At 32.2% G+C, this 16010-nt stretch overlaps 1 protein-coding gene across 3 annotated transcripts in view; it reads right to left on the bottom strand.

Annotated features, from left to right (window-relative positions):
- Positions 1-16010, bottom strand: part of Marf (Mitochondrial assembly regulatory factor) — a 58433-nt gene that overhangs the window by 30760 nt on the left and 11663 nt on the right. For all 3 annotated transcript variants that reach the window (XM_085816057.1, XM_085816059.1, XM_085816058.1), the window contains 3 exons: positions 9057-9323; positions 6910-7036; positions 6547-6709 (listed from right to left, as the gene is read on the bottom strand). In XM_085816057.1, the coding sequence (XP_085672183.1) occupies positions 6547-6709; positions 6910-7036; positions 9057-9282 (516 nt within the window). In that variant the 5' untranslated portion in view covers positions 9283-9323. The remainder of the gene's footprint in view (positions 1-6546; positions 6710-6909; positions 7037-9056; positions 9324-16010) is intronic.

The raw sequence follows: 16010 nt of genomic DNA, 5'->3' as shown, positions 1-16010 counted from the left end.
TGTCTGTCGATATACAAAACCAGATTATCTAACAGTTCTTGGGGTAAGAGTTCCTATTCTTCAAGTTCTGTTTCAGTTGTCTGGTACTTTCTGGAAGGTAAACTCACACTGCAAGATGTCTCCCTAAAGTATCACATACATGTTCAATGGGATTTAAAATAGGATAGCATGCTGGCCAATTTATTCTATGAATGTCTTCACTTTCCAGAAGCTACTCAATAGCATGAGTCTTGTGTGGCCATGCAATGTCATCTGTCTGCTGATGGGATGAATAGGCCACCTTAAATAATTAGTTTGGCTCACAGTAAACAGGGACAGCTATCATCCAGTTGCTATGTGAAACTGCTAAGCAATGTTGCCTGCTGTCTGGTTTCAATCACATTTTTATCTGCAGGAAGATATATTGCCAACACTGTTGTTTCCTTGGCTATCCACCTCTAACCTTTCTTACAGGTGTACCTCTACCGGCCATCTGGAACACTTTTCAAGCTCATGAGGCAATACTTTTGTTAATTCTAATCTTTTAGGTACCAGACATCAAATTACACTCCTTCTCAAGCTTGCCAATCATTTTATCATGCATAAAGGCACCCTGATGTTTTCTTGTAGCCATACTGCATATACATCTAACTTTCACTTGCAGAAGAATGCCTTCATTTCTTCTTTTTAAGCAGCCTTGCACTGCGAGCACTGACTCCTCATACTTTGTGAGCCCTGAAATACCCTCCGAGAACCTGATACTGATAGTTGCACATGCATTACTTTCTACAGAGTTGGGTTTTCATAGTACTGATTGCAAAAAGTGCTTTTCAATATTTTTATGGTTATTGAAAAATGCATTTGTTGCTTATGTTTTGCACGCTAGTTAATTAGGGGGAAAAATAAAAAATGAGATAGTCATTTCTCAGTTTGTTTCAATCAGAAAAGTACTATCAGCCAATACACAAGCTAAAAGCGTTTTTTCCCCCAAACAGAGAATATATTTGTTGTATCATAAATTATAATACGACGTTTAGCTTAAGAGAGCTTCTCCTGACGCATGCGCCGTTCGCGTTTATCCGCAAGGTGATGAATGATGACGTAACTGTTTATTACGTATGTATGTATATGTATACCATTCTTACTTTTTCGCCCTTTTTCTCTGCTGTACGCAACTATGTTTAAGTTAATCTCTGTCATTAAAAATGTTCATTGATATTACAATCTATTTAGGCTCATTTATTTCTTCAATGGTTATGGGCCCAGGAACGTTTCAACTGTGCTTAATTAGCAAAATACTTATTTTAAAATGAACATTTTGAAGTTTTCGAGAATTGAACTCTTAAGCCTAATTCAGTGCAAGAACTGTTACATCTAATCAACGGTAAGAACTGATCAGCGTTCTGTTAAGCCTATTTTTATAGTGATCAATCTTGTTTTTATTTGGCTGTGAGAGACTGTATTACATTATGTCGCATTTGACTACTATAGATAAGCTCGGAAAAGATAATTTTGACAGTTGGAAATTACAAATAGAAGCAGTATTGATTAAAAACGACCATTGGGATTATGTGACCGGTAAAGCGCTAAAACCTGCTGAAGGAACTGAAGACAAAAAGAAATGGCTCCAAGCTGATCAAAAAGCTCGCGCAGATATAATTCTTGCTATTAATCCTAGTGAACTGTGTCATATAAAGCATTGTGTGACATCAAATGCTGTGTGGAATAAACTCAAAGCCGTATATGAATCGAAAGGACCTGCGAAGAAGGCTACATTATTAAAACAGCTTTTATTTAGAAAAATGGTGGAAAGCGAAACGATGTCTGAACATTTGAATAATTTCTTCAAAATAGTTGATAAGCTTAAACAAATGGAAATTGACATAGCTGATGATTTATTATCGATTCTTCTGCTCTACAGTATTCCAGAAAATTTTGAAAATTTTAGATGCGCCATCGAATCAAGAGATCAGTTACCTAGTCCCGAATCTTTGAAAATCAAAATGTTAGAAGAATGGGAAGCAAGAAAAGGGAAAACGTCTCAAGATTCACAGAATGCATACTATACTGATTATAAAAGAAGAAATCAAGAACAGAAGAAAAATGAAAAATGGAAGGTAAATTCAAACAAAAATTTTCCAGCTGAAAGAAATTTTCGAAATTTGAAGTGTAATTACTGCTCGAAAATTGGGCACAAGGCATCTGAATGCAGAAAGAAAATAGCTGATAGAAAATATGCACAATCAAATAAGGGAAATCAAGGTTCTATGATGGCTTCTAATTATGAAGAGCAGATTAGTTTAGCAGTAAACAATGCTTATCAGAAGACCTCCTCATGGTGCTTAGATAGTGGCTGTACATCTCACATGTGCAATGACAGAAGGTTATTTTCAGAATTTCACCCTCGAACGAATTCAACCATAAAGTTAGCAGTTGACAAAACATCAAAAATTACAGGAATTGGAACTGTCCTTATCACAGTACCTAACGGAAATAAGACAATTAAACTTACGCTCAAAAATGTGTTATGTGTTCCGGAATTAAAATGTAATTTGCTGTCAACATCTAAAGCTACTGCAAATAATCGTTCAGTGATTTTTACAGAACGACATGCTAGAATAATAGAACCAAATGGATCTATACTAGTGCAGGCTATTCGTCATGGTGATCTTTATTATATACATCCAAGCGCTGAAATAGCTGCAATAGCACAGGTAAGTAATTTTGTAAAGTGGCATCTTAAATTAGGTCATTTAAATGAGTCTGATTTGAAAAGACTTAAGTCTGATAACATGGTTAGAAATTTAAATTTTAATAACACTGAATCTCTAAAAGACTGCAAAGTCTGTATCAGAGGTAAACAAACTGTGCAACCTTTTCAAAAAGAATCAAAATTTCAAAGTGATGAATTACTGTACTTGATTCACTCAGATTTGTGTGGACCTATGAGAGTCCCATCCCATGCTGGTTCGCGTTATTTTGTTACTTTCATAGACGACAAATCGCGTTATGTGGAAGTCAGTTTTCTTAAAACTAAAGATGAAGTGAAAAATGCATTCATTAAATACAAAGCTGCGGTCGAAAATCGTCTAGGAAAGAAAATAAAAATCCTTCGGACTGATAATGGTCTCGAATATCGCGGAGAAGAATTTAATAAATATATTCAAGAATGCGGGATTAAACGAGAATTCTCTGCACCAATGACTCCTCAACAGAATTCGAGAGCTGAACACATGAACCGCACTTTAACTGAAATGGCCAGATGTTTGTTACTACAAAGTAATCTTCCCCAATCCTTGGGCTGAAGCCTTGAACTGTGCTGTTTATATTCGTAATCGTTGCCCGAATCGAAGCCTGGGAGTAAACAAAACACCTTATGAATTATTTTTTGGCATCAAGCCAACTGTATCTCACTTCAAAGTATTCGGACAGAAATGTTTTGTACTTAATAAAAGGTCTAAAGGGAAATTCGATCCTCGATCAGAAGAACATATATTTGTAGGATACTCAAATGAATCGAAAGCATACAGGCTGTGGAATAAAAATTCCAGAAAAATCGTTATAAGCCGAGATGTTAGATTCATTGATGAATTTGAAAACGGTACTAATTATGATAAAGATTTAGAAGTTTTATTTCTCGAAAATATTCCTGATAAAAAGAAGGAAGAACCTCTGAATGTAAAGCAAATATCGGCTGATGAAATAACGGAAGACCCCTCAAATATGGCAGAAGCATCTGCTGAATCATCTGATAATGAAGATTCTGATTCCGAAGCACTACCTGAAATGCAGATTAAAAGGGGGCCAGGTCGTCCAAAGAAAGTCAAGACTGGGAAGCCAGGAAGACCAAAAAAGGAGTACCACAATATAAACATAGAAAAGGAAGAAGCACAAATTGCTGAAGAAGATACAAATCCGACATTAGAAGAAGCATTAAATGGAAGTTATGCTGAGGAATGGCATAAGGCTATGCAAATTGAGTATGAAGCACTTGTTAAAAATGGTGCATGGAAATTAGTAAAGCGACCACACAACAAAAAGGTAATAGGATGTCGCTGGGTTCTTAGAACGAAATATAATGCAGATGGAACAGTTCAAAAGAGAAAAGCTCGATTGGTTGCTAGAGGATTTGCACAGGAACCTGGAATTGATTTTAATGAAACCTTTGCTCCAGTAGCCAGAGCAAGTTCTATAAGAACTGTGATTGCATACAGTGCTGAACAAGACCTTATGTTATATCAACTAGATTTTGTTATGGCTTATGTTAACGGAGATTTAAAAGAAGAAATTTTCATGGAACAAGCTAAAGGTTTTGAAGACCAAAATAATCCTGATTATGTTTATGCTTTGCAAAAGTCTCTTTATGGTTTGAAACAAAGTGGAAGACAGTGGTATGAAAAATTAGACAAAAAACTCAAAAACTTTGGATTACAACCATTACAATCAGATAAGTGTGTATACAGGATGAAAACATCTCAAGGTGAGTTAATTCTAATTTTATATGTTGATGACTTAATAATAGCAACAAATAGCTGTGATTTATATGCTGAACTTAAAGGTTATCTTTCTAAAGAATTTCATGTTAAAGATTTAGGCAAACTTCATTATTGTCTTGGAATAGAATTTAATCAAGATGTAAATAATAATTCTATTAGTTTATCTCAGCAGAAATATGTTGATAATATTCTACGAAGGTTTAATATGCAAGATGCAAAACCAGTAGCAACTCCTTTAGATCCTAGTGTAAAATTAAGTACAGAAATGTGTCCTTCTGAAACTGAAAAGGAAGAAATGAACAATGTACCTTATCGCCGTCTAATTGGTTTGCTTATGTATCTTTCTGTGTTTACTAGGCCGGATATTACATATGCCGTCAGTCACCTGAGCCAATTTAATAACAATCCTGGAAAACTACACTTGTTGGCTGCAAAGCGCGTTCTTCGATACTTAAAAGGAACTAAAAATTATTGTTTAAAATTTCGAAAGACTGGAAAAGCACTTATTGGATATACCGATGCCGACTGGGCGTCAGATGTTAATACTAGAAAATCATATACAGGTTATTTATTCAAGCTAGCTGGAAATCCGATAACATGGGAATCACGAAAGCAACAAACTGTTGCATTATCAAGTACTGAAGCAGAGTACATCAGTCTTTCAGAAAGTGCCAAAGAAGCAGTTTATTTACGTCGTTTTCTTAAAGAATTAAATTTTACTGCTGATTATCCAACCATTATATATTGTGATAATCAAGATGCACAAAAGCTTATGAAAAATGCTGTTTATCACTCACGCACTAAACACATAGATATTAGACATCATTTCATTCGTGAAATTTATGAAAGAAATGAAATAGACGTTAAATATGTGCCAACAGAGAAAATGCCTGCAGATGTACTGACAAAAACATTGACTGCTTCGAAACATTCCAAGTGCTGTAAATTAATTGGAATAACTGTAAATGATTAATGTTTATTTTTTTTTTCAGCCGCCAAACGTCGAAAGGGGGATTGTTGTATCATAAATTATAATACGACGTTTAGCTTAAGAGAGCTTCTCCTGACGCATGCGCCGTTCGCGTTTATCCACGCGGTGATGAATGATGACGTAACTGTTTATTACGTATGTATGTATATGTATACCATTCTTACTTTTTCGCCCTTTTTCTCTGCTGTACGCAACTATGTTTAAGTTAATATCTGTCATTAAAAATGTTCATTGATATTACAATCTATTTAGGCTCATTTATTTCTTCAATATTAATAAATGTGAATTATATTGTGAGAATGAACCAAGTATATGAATGAACAAGAAAATAGGAAAAAGCCTGATTCTTATTAATTATAAGATTTCTGAATGCAGAGACACTTTCTAACTTGAATTTTCCCCGACATGTTATAAACTAAATTTAACATTAATCCTGTAAATTAAAATTACTTAAGTTGAATTTTTCTCTTACTGAATTTCTCTCTTACTTCTCTTACTGAATACAGGAAACAAACTTACACATGAATTTATACCTTGAATAATAATAATAATAATAATAATAATAATAATAATAATAAAAAACAGCAGTATTCATAATAATATGAATAAAATTTAAAAGACTGATTCACAAGTTTGTGACTACTGTCAGCATCAACTACATCAGGGCTAATTTTTATCAGCACAAAGATGAATAAATAACTGATTAAGTGATTACGCATAATGTTATCTGCTCAAACCAAGAAAAACTGACAATCTATGACATTCCACAATATATTTTTTGTAGACCTCAGTTGAAAAGATTACCTTAAAAAAGGTGAATTATTATATAGATTTTGTTATTTTATAAGATATGCAGCATTTAATATTATTAATATGCAAATGCTATACCCAGCTTTTCAATGCATATAATGCTAACTTTAATTCACTCACTAATATAATTTGTCTAAAAATTTATCATTATGTAGCATGCCTTTCATGAAAATTCAAGATGCGCCACTACCAAGAACAGACTATAATCTTATGTGACGAATAAAATTAACGAGTATATAAATAAAAAATCAGATCTTCTAATTATTATACCTGAACACTCTGTGGCTCTGATGAATCTTCTGTAAGAACATATGCTTCTGAGGATTCTGATCCCTCTACTTGAAGAAAGCAATTAGTAGTATGCCCCAAGCCACTAGGCAGGATTTTATCTTGCAGCATTGCATTTACAACTGAGCTCTTCCCATTGCTGGTTCTGCAGCATAAAATATTTATAAATGAGGAAAAGAAAATAAATACGCCCTTATAGCACATTAACAAAAAATTAGCATATGTTTTAAATTAAATACAATATTTTCAGAAAATAATAAAAATATACATAAACTTTAAAATTTTAAATATAATTTTTAAAGCAATTAAAAAATCTCCTACATAATTTAAAGTTCTGTAAATTACCTCCCAAAAAACACAACTTTCATGTGATCTCTAGCAAGCACTTCCCTGATGTTTTTTATTTTATCTTGCAATTGATAAACTTCTAAAATTTGCTGCTCAGCAACTACATCACTGTCGCTGCACAAAGCTAGAACAATATTAGAAAGAAATTAATTTTTAGCTAATAATTTACACGCAAAATTAACAAGCATGAAATAAATACAATTTAAATTAAATTCTGCACACTGATAACCATGTCACTGAAAGCAGAATAAGAATAAAAGAGCATTTTTTTTATTTCTAATAATTATAACTACTTTTATTAGCAGCAAATATATTATTTTTAAGTCTTTCTCTATTACTATAAAACCAAAGCAAATTAGCTTTCTCTGCCCTTATGGAATGTCAGAAAAGTTGGTTAATATAGCCTGTGTCTGAATCCCAGATTGCATGGATGTTTGTAAACGTATAGTATCTTAGAGTCATGGAGACATTTCAAATACTGTCAAGCCAAAAATCTTCTTAAGAGATTAATGGTAGGGAAAGTTGGATGGGAGATCCTAGAATTTTTTCTTGGGGGCTATCTCCTTAAAAGCTGGGACACAGTTGGTCCGATTCCTACTGTCATCTATTAAGATGCCCAAAGCCTAAGTCAAAGACATGCACAGTCTTTAGCTTTTGGCACAATGAAATTTACTTGATCTGATTACTGTCAGGCAAGTGAAAAGACAAAAACAAAAGTTAGATCTTTAACACTTTACAACCAGGGAAAGTGTTTATGAAATTATTTTTGTGCAATTTCAATCCATAAATATTTACCAAAAATTTAATCACCTGTATAACTAGACAATATATTTTATTCTTTAAAAGCAAGCATCACAGAGTATAAGAATATATGCTGAGTCAATTGAATTAAATAAAAAAACTTTGTCTTGGTATAGGCAACTTTCAAAGGTTTCTAAAAGAAGCTGACCTACATTAATAAAATAAAAATCATGTAGATCATAGTGCCGCTTGTGGTTTTCAAACTTGTGGAGTTCAAAACTCTTGATCAATTATCATAGTACTAATACTGTATCAAAAGCAACTTTGAATTTTCTACAAATAACTTTTTCCATATGTAGTAACATGTATAAGTATTATGCAGTAACTTCTGTTTTTTTATGAATAAGTTGTGTTAATAAAATTGACAGTTTTAGCAACAAGGAATTATAATGAGTGAGGACCAATACCGAGCCACATCTAAAACTCTTACAAACTTTGGTATATTCAATTTACCCCAAACTATGTGAAATAACAAATTATGCATGAAAAATACTGCTTGATAATGTGCAGTCAGTCATTAAAATTTTATTAAGTAACTTTAATTCAAATAGAACTTGCTTATATGTTACATTCGGATGGATGTTGAAACAAAATATATATTTGGAAATCATATATAAACAGATATTTATGAAATTCATTAATATGATAAAAGCATAATCAGCTGGAAATTAAATTAATTAGGAACTACAGCAGTCTGAAATCTGGACAAGCCAATAAATAAAATAATAAAAGAAAACCTCCTCCCTTATTAATCTAGAAATGGATAATTTAGTATTCAAATAAAGAAAGCAGATGTGCTCCAAATGTGGTTTTTTAACTGAGATTTCTTCATATCACTTTCAAACACTTGTTGGCAAGGGAATAGGCACCATGGCCAATGACAACACATTCATGTATTGGTGTTGGACAGGATCACACCTTTGGGCTTTAGTGGTTGTGAGAGAGGTTTAGCATTTTTCTGACTGACCTAAACAATAAGTGAAATCCCAATGTTACAAAATATCTTACTAGATTTAAACTAGTGATCTAAAATTTGGAACTTTCCAAAATTTGGACTTGCCGATTCCAGATCTCTGACTATGTGCTGTATATAGTTAAATGCATATAAAAATTCCATATTTGTATTAGTTTTTGGTACTTAAGTATTATCCGATCGACCACTGGTGAAAATTTCAACAACGGTTGCTAACCGTTACTGTGGAATTCTAAAGGAAGTGAGTCATCCATAATTGGTGCTAAAATGATCTACTTGGTTGGTCAACAGGATAATACATAAGTACCTAGTTTTTTAACAATGAGAGTTTATATTTTAGTTATAAATAACATAAAGTACATGGGCTTACTTTTAAGGAAAACATATGTTTCTTCAACATAATCATTTACGTCAGCAAAAATATCATTAATTTTTTTCTTGGCTAAAACAAATATCTTCAGTGGTGAGCTAGTAAGATCAGCCATTCGTGGCGAACTTCCATTGCCTTGCTTCATATTATTGGTTACAGGGGGCAGGCTCGGAGGATTTGGATCAATTGGGCTTAATGATACAGATCTGCTTATATAGCCTGCCATTTGAAGATGAGGACTCTGTGAGGAATCCACAATGATACACTCTAAAATAATATAAGTACAATTATAGTTTGAAAAAAGATAAAAAATCTAAAAATTAAAACCATTAATTCTTCTTTTCAAGCTATGCAAGAAGAATACACAATTTAGCCATTTAAGTCATTCAGATCTTTTAAGCATTTATATTTAATGGGTCTTTCCCTCATTTCTGTTGGTGAAAGCTAAGAAAAGCACACATCTCATAGGTAAGAAAACTTAAAACACATATGGTTATGCATGGATCATTTTCATCCCCTTTCAGTTAAATTACATTAGTTTCAATTGCTGTATTACACTATACTACAGAAAATGCATTTTGAATTTTTTTTGGGAGGGGGGGGGAATCTAAATTTGAGCCATAAAAATATGACATTAACAGAAAGAGACATGATTGCACAGTAAAATAGCAAATTCTGGTCAACTACATACATATAAACTTAGTCTATCAAAATATGAAGATTATTTAAAACCATAAAACACTATAAAACATATATTTTATCAAAAATATTAAATTCATAACATACAATGTTAAAAGTGTGTTGGGATATAAACAGAAAACATTTCCAATTAAAAATATTTTTTCCAAAATTTATATTGTATATATAATATTTTAAATGGCAGTATTATTTTTAATACATGGATTACCTTTTTTAAAAAATAGTTACCCGTAATTATTTGTTAGGTTGAAATGATATGTATATATTTTCAAGGATCTATACTGTACATAATCACATTTTCAATGGTAATTTTATTTTTAATGCATGAATTACCTTGTTCTTACAAATAGTTACCTTTAACTGTTTGTAAGCTTGCTCCAAAAATCCTTTCATTTTATTAATAAGCATGTACAATACTTTATTTCATTATCAAGTTTATATAAGATCCACTTTGTTCTATTACCTTCTCGCATAATGCAATATATATATATATATATATTATAATGTCTGCAAATTACCATTTCAAGCGTGTTTTTGGCAAAGAGAAATTTTAACCCTCCGCATACTGCTTGATTTTGATACATTGCGATCATGAAATACAGGGAGTTTTTTTTTTTTTTTAATTTTCTCAAACAAAATTAGTATAATACAGGAATTTTAACAGTTTTTTAATTTTTAAAAAAACATACAATAAGGCTCACGTGATTTTAGCATGCATTGAAAAAATACAAAGGATCTTTTTGATTTTGACAAATATAGTACATGCTAACTAATTTTACAGCTCATATTACTTGTACTCACTTTATATTATACAAAACATTTTTTAGTGTGGAAAACTTTAAAACATGGCTCTAAACATAATCCAACCACATTCTTTACACCAAATGCAAGTCTCTTTACGTATTTTTCCCCCACTGTTGTCTTCTTTGGAGCAATACACAGCACATTGCCTTCTAAGTTCCTTTTTATAGAATTTGGTGGTATGTGGCTTGCAAAATGCCTCCCTACAAGGCGAATAAAATTCATACTAAAAAAACAGAAGAGTATTTGTCGAAGATTTCCTCGATCACAGCTAGCTTGAAATCAAGAAAGGATTTTCTCGTGTTTGTTATTTTGCTATATATGATATACAAATTCCACATTGCTTGAGCCAATATAAACAAAAATATTTTCTTGTAATATTTGCAAAGTTGTTTTCGGGTACTAGGATAGTACAACATCTCCTGATTGCATCTGTCCATGCCACCCACTGTAAAGTTATAATCACAAATCACTTTTGGCTTTAGTTTTTCTTTTGCCGTCCCTGAATAAACTGATACAGATGATGCATCATGAAAAGAACTAAGCATTTTCACTATTTTCTTATCATTCCACAATGAAACAAGCAGCAGCATCGATCGGGTTCAGCTGTGAAGAAACAATAGTATTTCCTTACAATAATATAAATCTGCAACACCATCTAGGTACAAAACAAAAAGTGAAACATGAATATTACAATATTTGCAGCCTACACAGAGAAAAAGCGGGATCTGTATTGGAAACAAGAGAAATAAACTTACGCATGCTATTTCATGCGACACATATTACGGGATGGATTTTGTAACCCATGGAAATCGTGGGGGCTGTACGTGGAGAGTTAATGGAGGATAGATAATAATCAAATAGGACAATGCAACAGAACATGAAGCAGAATATCCCAGTCAAATGTTAATAATTTGTTTCAAATGAAGACACATGGAGCCTGGCATTATTGCACTGACAATTTACACCTTGGCTTTTTTATTAATGTTCATAGCTTCCTTCAGTTTATCTGACCGGAAACAGTATTTCATTGAATGAATTCTTGAATATGAGAAAACATTTCATATGCCACTGACATTAAAATTTTCTTTGAGTGAAGACTATGCCTTGCTACTGTTAAGCCTTATGATGACTGGATCAAATGTACTTATAATTAATATTTACAAAACGAATCACAGTTGCAAAAAAGGATCAGTAACTAATCTCTTCAAAAATGGTTTGCATACGACCCAAGTTTAAGAAGGATGTTCTCTGAAAACAGATGTGGAATGTATACTTTATAGAAACTGATGCAGCAAAAATTTCTGAGATGATTATGTTTAGCTGTTTGGGAAATGCTTAATACATCTGCTAATTAAAAAAAAAAAAAAAAAAAAAAAAAAAAAAAAAAAAAAATGCAACAGCCACAGCTTTGATGAGATCTGCATCTGTAGTGGATGGTGTTCATTGCTATCTTTTCAATATACAGTCAAAAGTCGTTAATCCAGACTCCTCGGGACTTCGGCGATTCCGGATTATCGATTTTTCCGGATTATAGATCATCAGTTTAAATCTGGTAAGATGGCATGCAGAAATTACAAAATTTAAAATATGAAATCGTAATTTATGAAATAAAGAACAATTATGATCTAAAGGGTATCAAAATTTACAAAAAGAAAAAGCTTAATATTTATTTGTTTACTTTATTAAACATTTCCTTCAATGTAAGTTGCTTCGTTTCATGTGATAATACTTTCTCTTTAATTCTATTAAACAGACATAATTTCTTGTTTAGTTACAAAGTTCAGCTGTTCAAGTCCTATAATTGCTGTGTTGAGAATACCGACTAATTTGTCAATCGAAATGTTTTCGTTTTCAATAACCTCTGGGTCACTTTCTTCACTATCGGAAGCGAATTATAATGATGAGGAACTTGATTTAAATCATATCAAAGACGGAGTACATCGAGATGAAATACTACACTTAGTACGGAATTATAAACCAAATAAAATAAAAACATCTGCCCTGAAGATAAGGATAGTACTGACAGATTAACTTCCAATCCGCCGCGTGAAATTGATTAACAGATTTCGGATTTCAAAACATACTTTCGCTTTGTAGATACAAATTACATATTAGTAAATATATATCGGGAATTCTATTTGACATAATCTTTCTAATCTATCATAATCTAATAATGACGTTTCTGCCCCCCCCCTCTGCCGCAGAGCAGCGTGAAATTGATAAACAGATTTCGGATTTCAAAACATACTTTCGCTTTGTAGTAAATATATATCGGAAATTCTATTTGACATAATCGAAAGTTCAAGCTTACTTTTATAAAATTGCTCTAACAGTCTGCAAAAAATAATAAGCCGGATCCAATTCAAAGATTAAGGAACAACGCAATCTGCAACATTAACTGAATTAGATAACTTTAGCTTAGAGTATAACTCCATTACACATTAAACGCGCATGCGCACAAACATATTTGCAGCCGTAAGGGTCTTACGCGCTCTCGTAAACGCCTGTGCGCATGCGTGAACGCGACGCATGCGCAGAAAGTTTGTAGCTTTGAGGTCCGGATTATAGATCATTCCGGATTATGGGTGTCCGAATTAACGACTTTTGACTGTAGTAGTTTGAAACTTTCTTAAACCAGGAAAAAATGCAGTCAGCCTATTATTTGGCGGGGATACTCAGATAACTGGCACTTGGCGAACTTCCTGAAATCGCGTTCACCTACTTGAGCGATAGGCGCCAAACAGTGGGAGGACAGTTCAGGTATTTGGCTGTTAAATATTTAAGGTATTTGTCTTCCGTAGCAGCCTTGGCAACAGAAAATTGCACTGGCACAATCTGGGCTTAAGAAAGTGTGCTTGTTACCAAAAGTTGAAAACAAAACTGACTTCAGTAAATAACAGAAAAAATTATTTAATAAATACAAAGAAGGAATTTAATATAAATTAGTTATAATACTTAATACTAATTTGTCAGAAATAAATTTATCATAAACACAATTCAGTGAAACTTATGCAATATCACATTCAATATAATTATGTTAGCAATTTATTTAAAATAAGAACACTGATAAACAAGCCAAATAGTTAATACAATTTTAAATACTATTCCGTTTTGAGGACTGTAAAAAAATTGCAGTGAAAATGTATGTGCAAAAGTGCCAAATCTAGCAAACGCGACCATTTAACAATGCGCCAAATCTAGCGTAGCGCTGATTTCAGATAGCGTAAGTTTCTATATTTCCTAAGACGCCATTTCAATGGCATCAATTCAATACTAGTTTAATTTTTAAATCCTTTTTTGATATCCTGTGGATTTAACAATTTGGGAATTGCCTATGACGAAAAGTCTGCAATAGAATTTTGGGTAAAGTGCAGAATCACCCATTGCTTGACGCACTTTTAAGGATTGCACATACTCGGTATCCATGTACACATCAACCTATTTTCACTTCAAAAAAAATTCCAGAATTGTACAAAAATGGCACTGTGCACACCCTTGACTTTATCTATGTACACATCGACCTATTTTCACTTAAAAAGTAAAAGAAAATTGACGAAAATCCAATCGTTTTTACCCTTGTAAAAAGCAGCAAACAAATAAGTGGGCCATTCTGCACTTTACAGAGAATTTTTTCAAAGAAAAGGCATCATTCATTATAGAAAATTATGTTTGAACAACCAACGAGATGAAATTATGCTTTAGCGATAACTCGGTAGCCAAATAGCGATGCAGGCATCCATTCAGTTATGTTTAGCAATATTTATACAAATTATAATAATGATCTGAAATAGTTATTTTTTCTTATGCTTCCATTCAGTCAAGTTTAGCCTTTTTTTTTATATAAATTTTAATAATAAAAAAGTATTATATGAAATTAAACTTTCTTCTAAATTAAAACATCAATCTTAGATAGTTATTTACTATTATACATCGTTTCTTGCGTTAGGGTTGCCACAATTATTTTTGGCAGCACTGGCATCAACAATAGTTTGGCAATTTTTTACAAGTCTCAAAACCGAATAGTACCCAAGTTCGTCAGCAATTTATTAAGAGAACATAAACATACTGGAAAATTTATTTTTACAGACTCTTTTTGGTTGCCACAGTTCAACAACTGTTGCTAATAATGCTTGAAACATTAAGTATAGCTTCTTTTTCCACCGACGGAAGATTAAAATTAATAAGCATTTTTAAAATGAAAAGCTGCTATACTAACACAAAGCAACTGCGAAAAAGCAGTTAAATTGCTGACTATTTGTTTCTCGCATGGATCAGTAACTCTTAGTTTTTCACACAAACACAAGACTGGTATCTATTCCTTGCCAATGCAGATGAGTGCTAAATTTATTTCTCTACCAAAGACATTACAGAAGACAACTACCGTTATGTAATTTCAGTTTATAAAAGCCTACTTTTATTCAATTTTTGGTATTTATTAATGCAGTTTCTGCATTTTTTAAAGTTCAATTTATGAAACACATTAAAAGGAATATAAATCTAAATAAATATTCTATGTACTTTTCTAGTTTTGGGGGGAATGACCATTTCCAAAAGAAAAGGGAGAGAATGATCATCTAGCAATGATGAAAGGAGTGATGGGAACCAAACAGATCGAGAACCACTGCTCTAAGCCAAGCACAAATTGTCTGCATATTTCTAGTATCACTCTCATAAACATTACAAATCTCATCTCCAGTATCACCAGAATCATATTTTTGTGATACTTAAAGATGCACAAAATCATGTATAAAACCCATCAAGATAAACAAAATAAATTTATAATACTTAGATGCCAAATGAAAGGATGATAGTTTCTAAGAGATAACATGGTAAGTTACAATAAATGCTCTAAATAAACTGAAAACTAACTGCATGTAGATCATAAAAGAAACTTTTGAAATAATCTCATAATATATAATATTAATAATTGACATCTTCTATGATGAAATTACAGTACAGCTTTCCTGAATTCATATTAAGTGAGTAAACACCATGACTTATATAATTAACCTGTAGTGGCCCAGTTAGTGCATGAGAAATAATTATTTTTTATTTCATATATTTGTTGATATATTTAATTATTTTATAAAATTAACTTTAATATTTTGTTAATATTCATATTTATATTTAAATTTCTTTATGCTGAATGGCAACTAGTTCTAGTTCTGATTCATGATTGCTAGGTTTTGGTTTCAAAACGTTGCTCGTAGCGTCGCATTTCGACAGCCGGAAAATAAAATGCAATAACTTAGCTCTTTGTTTATAATTCATGCTGTTACTAGTCATAAATTAATTTTAAACATTAGTAGCCAAGGCTACATCGTGGTGACCCTGATTAATTTCATATTTATATTTAAATTTCTTTATGCTGAATGGCAACTAGTTCTAGTTCTGATTCATGATTGCTAGGTTTTGGTTTCAAAACGTTGCTCGTAGCGTCGCATTTCGACA

Source organism: Stegodyphus dumicola, chromosome 4 (genome assembly GCF_044657685.1).
Source record: "Stegodyphus dumicola isolate Sdum_Otavi_A_Nest chromosome 4, ASM4465768v1".
Taxonomy (NCBI): domain Eukaryota; kingdom Metazoa; phylum Arthropoda; class Arachnida; order Araneae; family Eresidae; genus Stegodyphus; species Stegodyphus dumicola.
The sequence above is the reverse complement of the archived record's forward strand: the minus strand, read 5'-3'. Positions and strand labels throughout refer to the sequence as shown.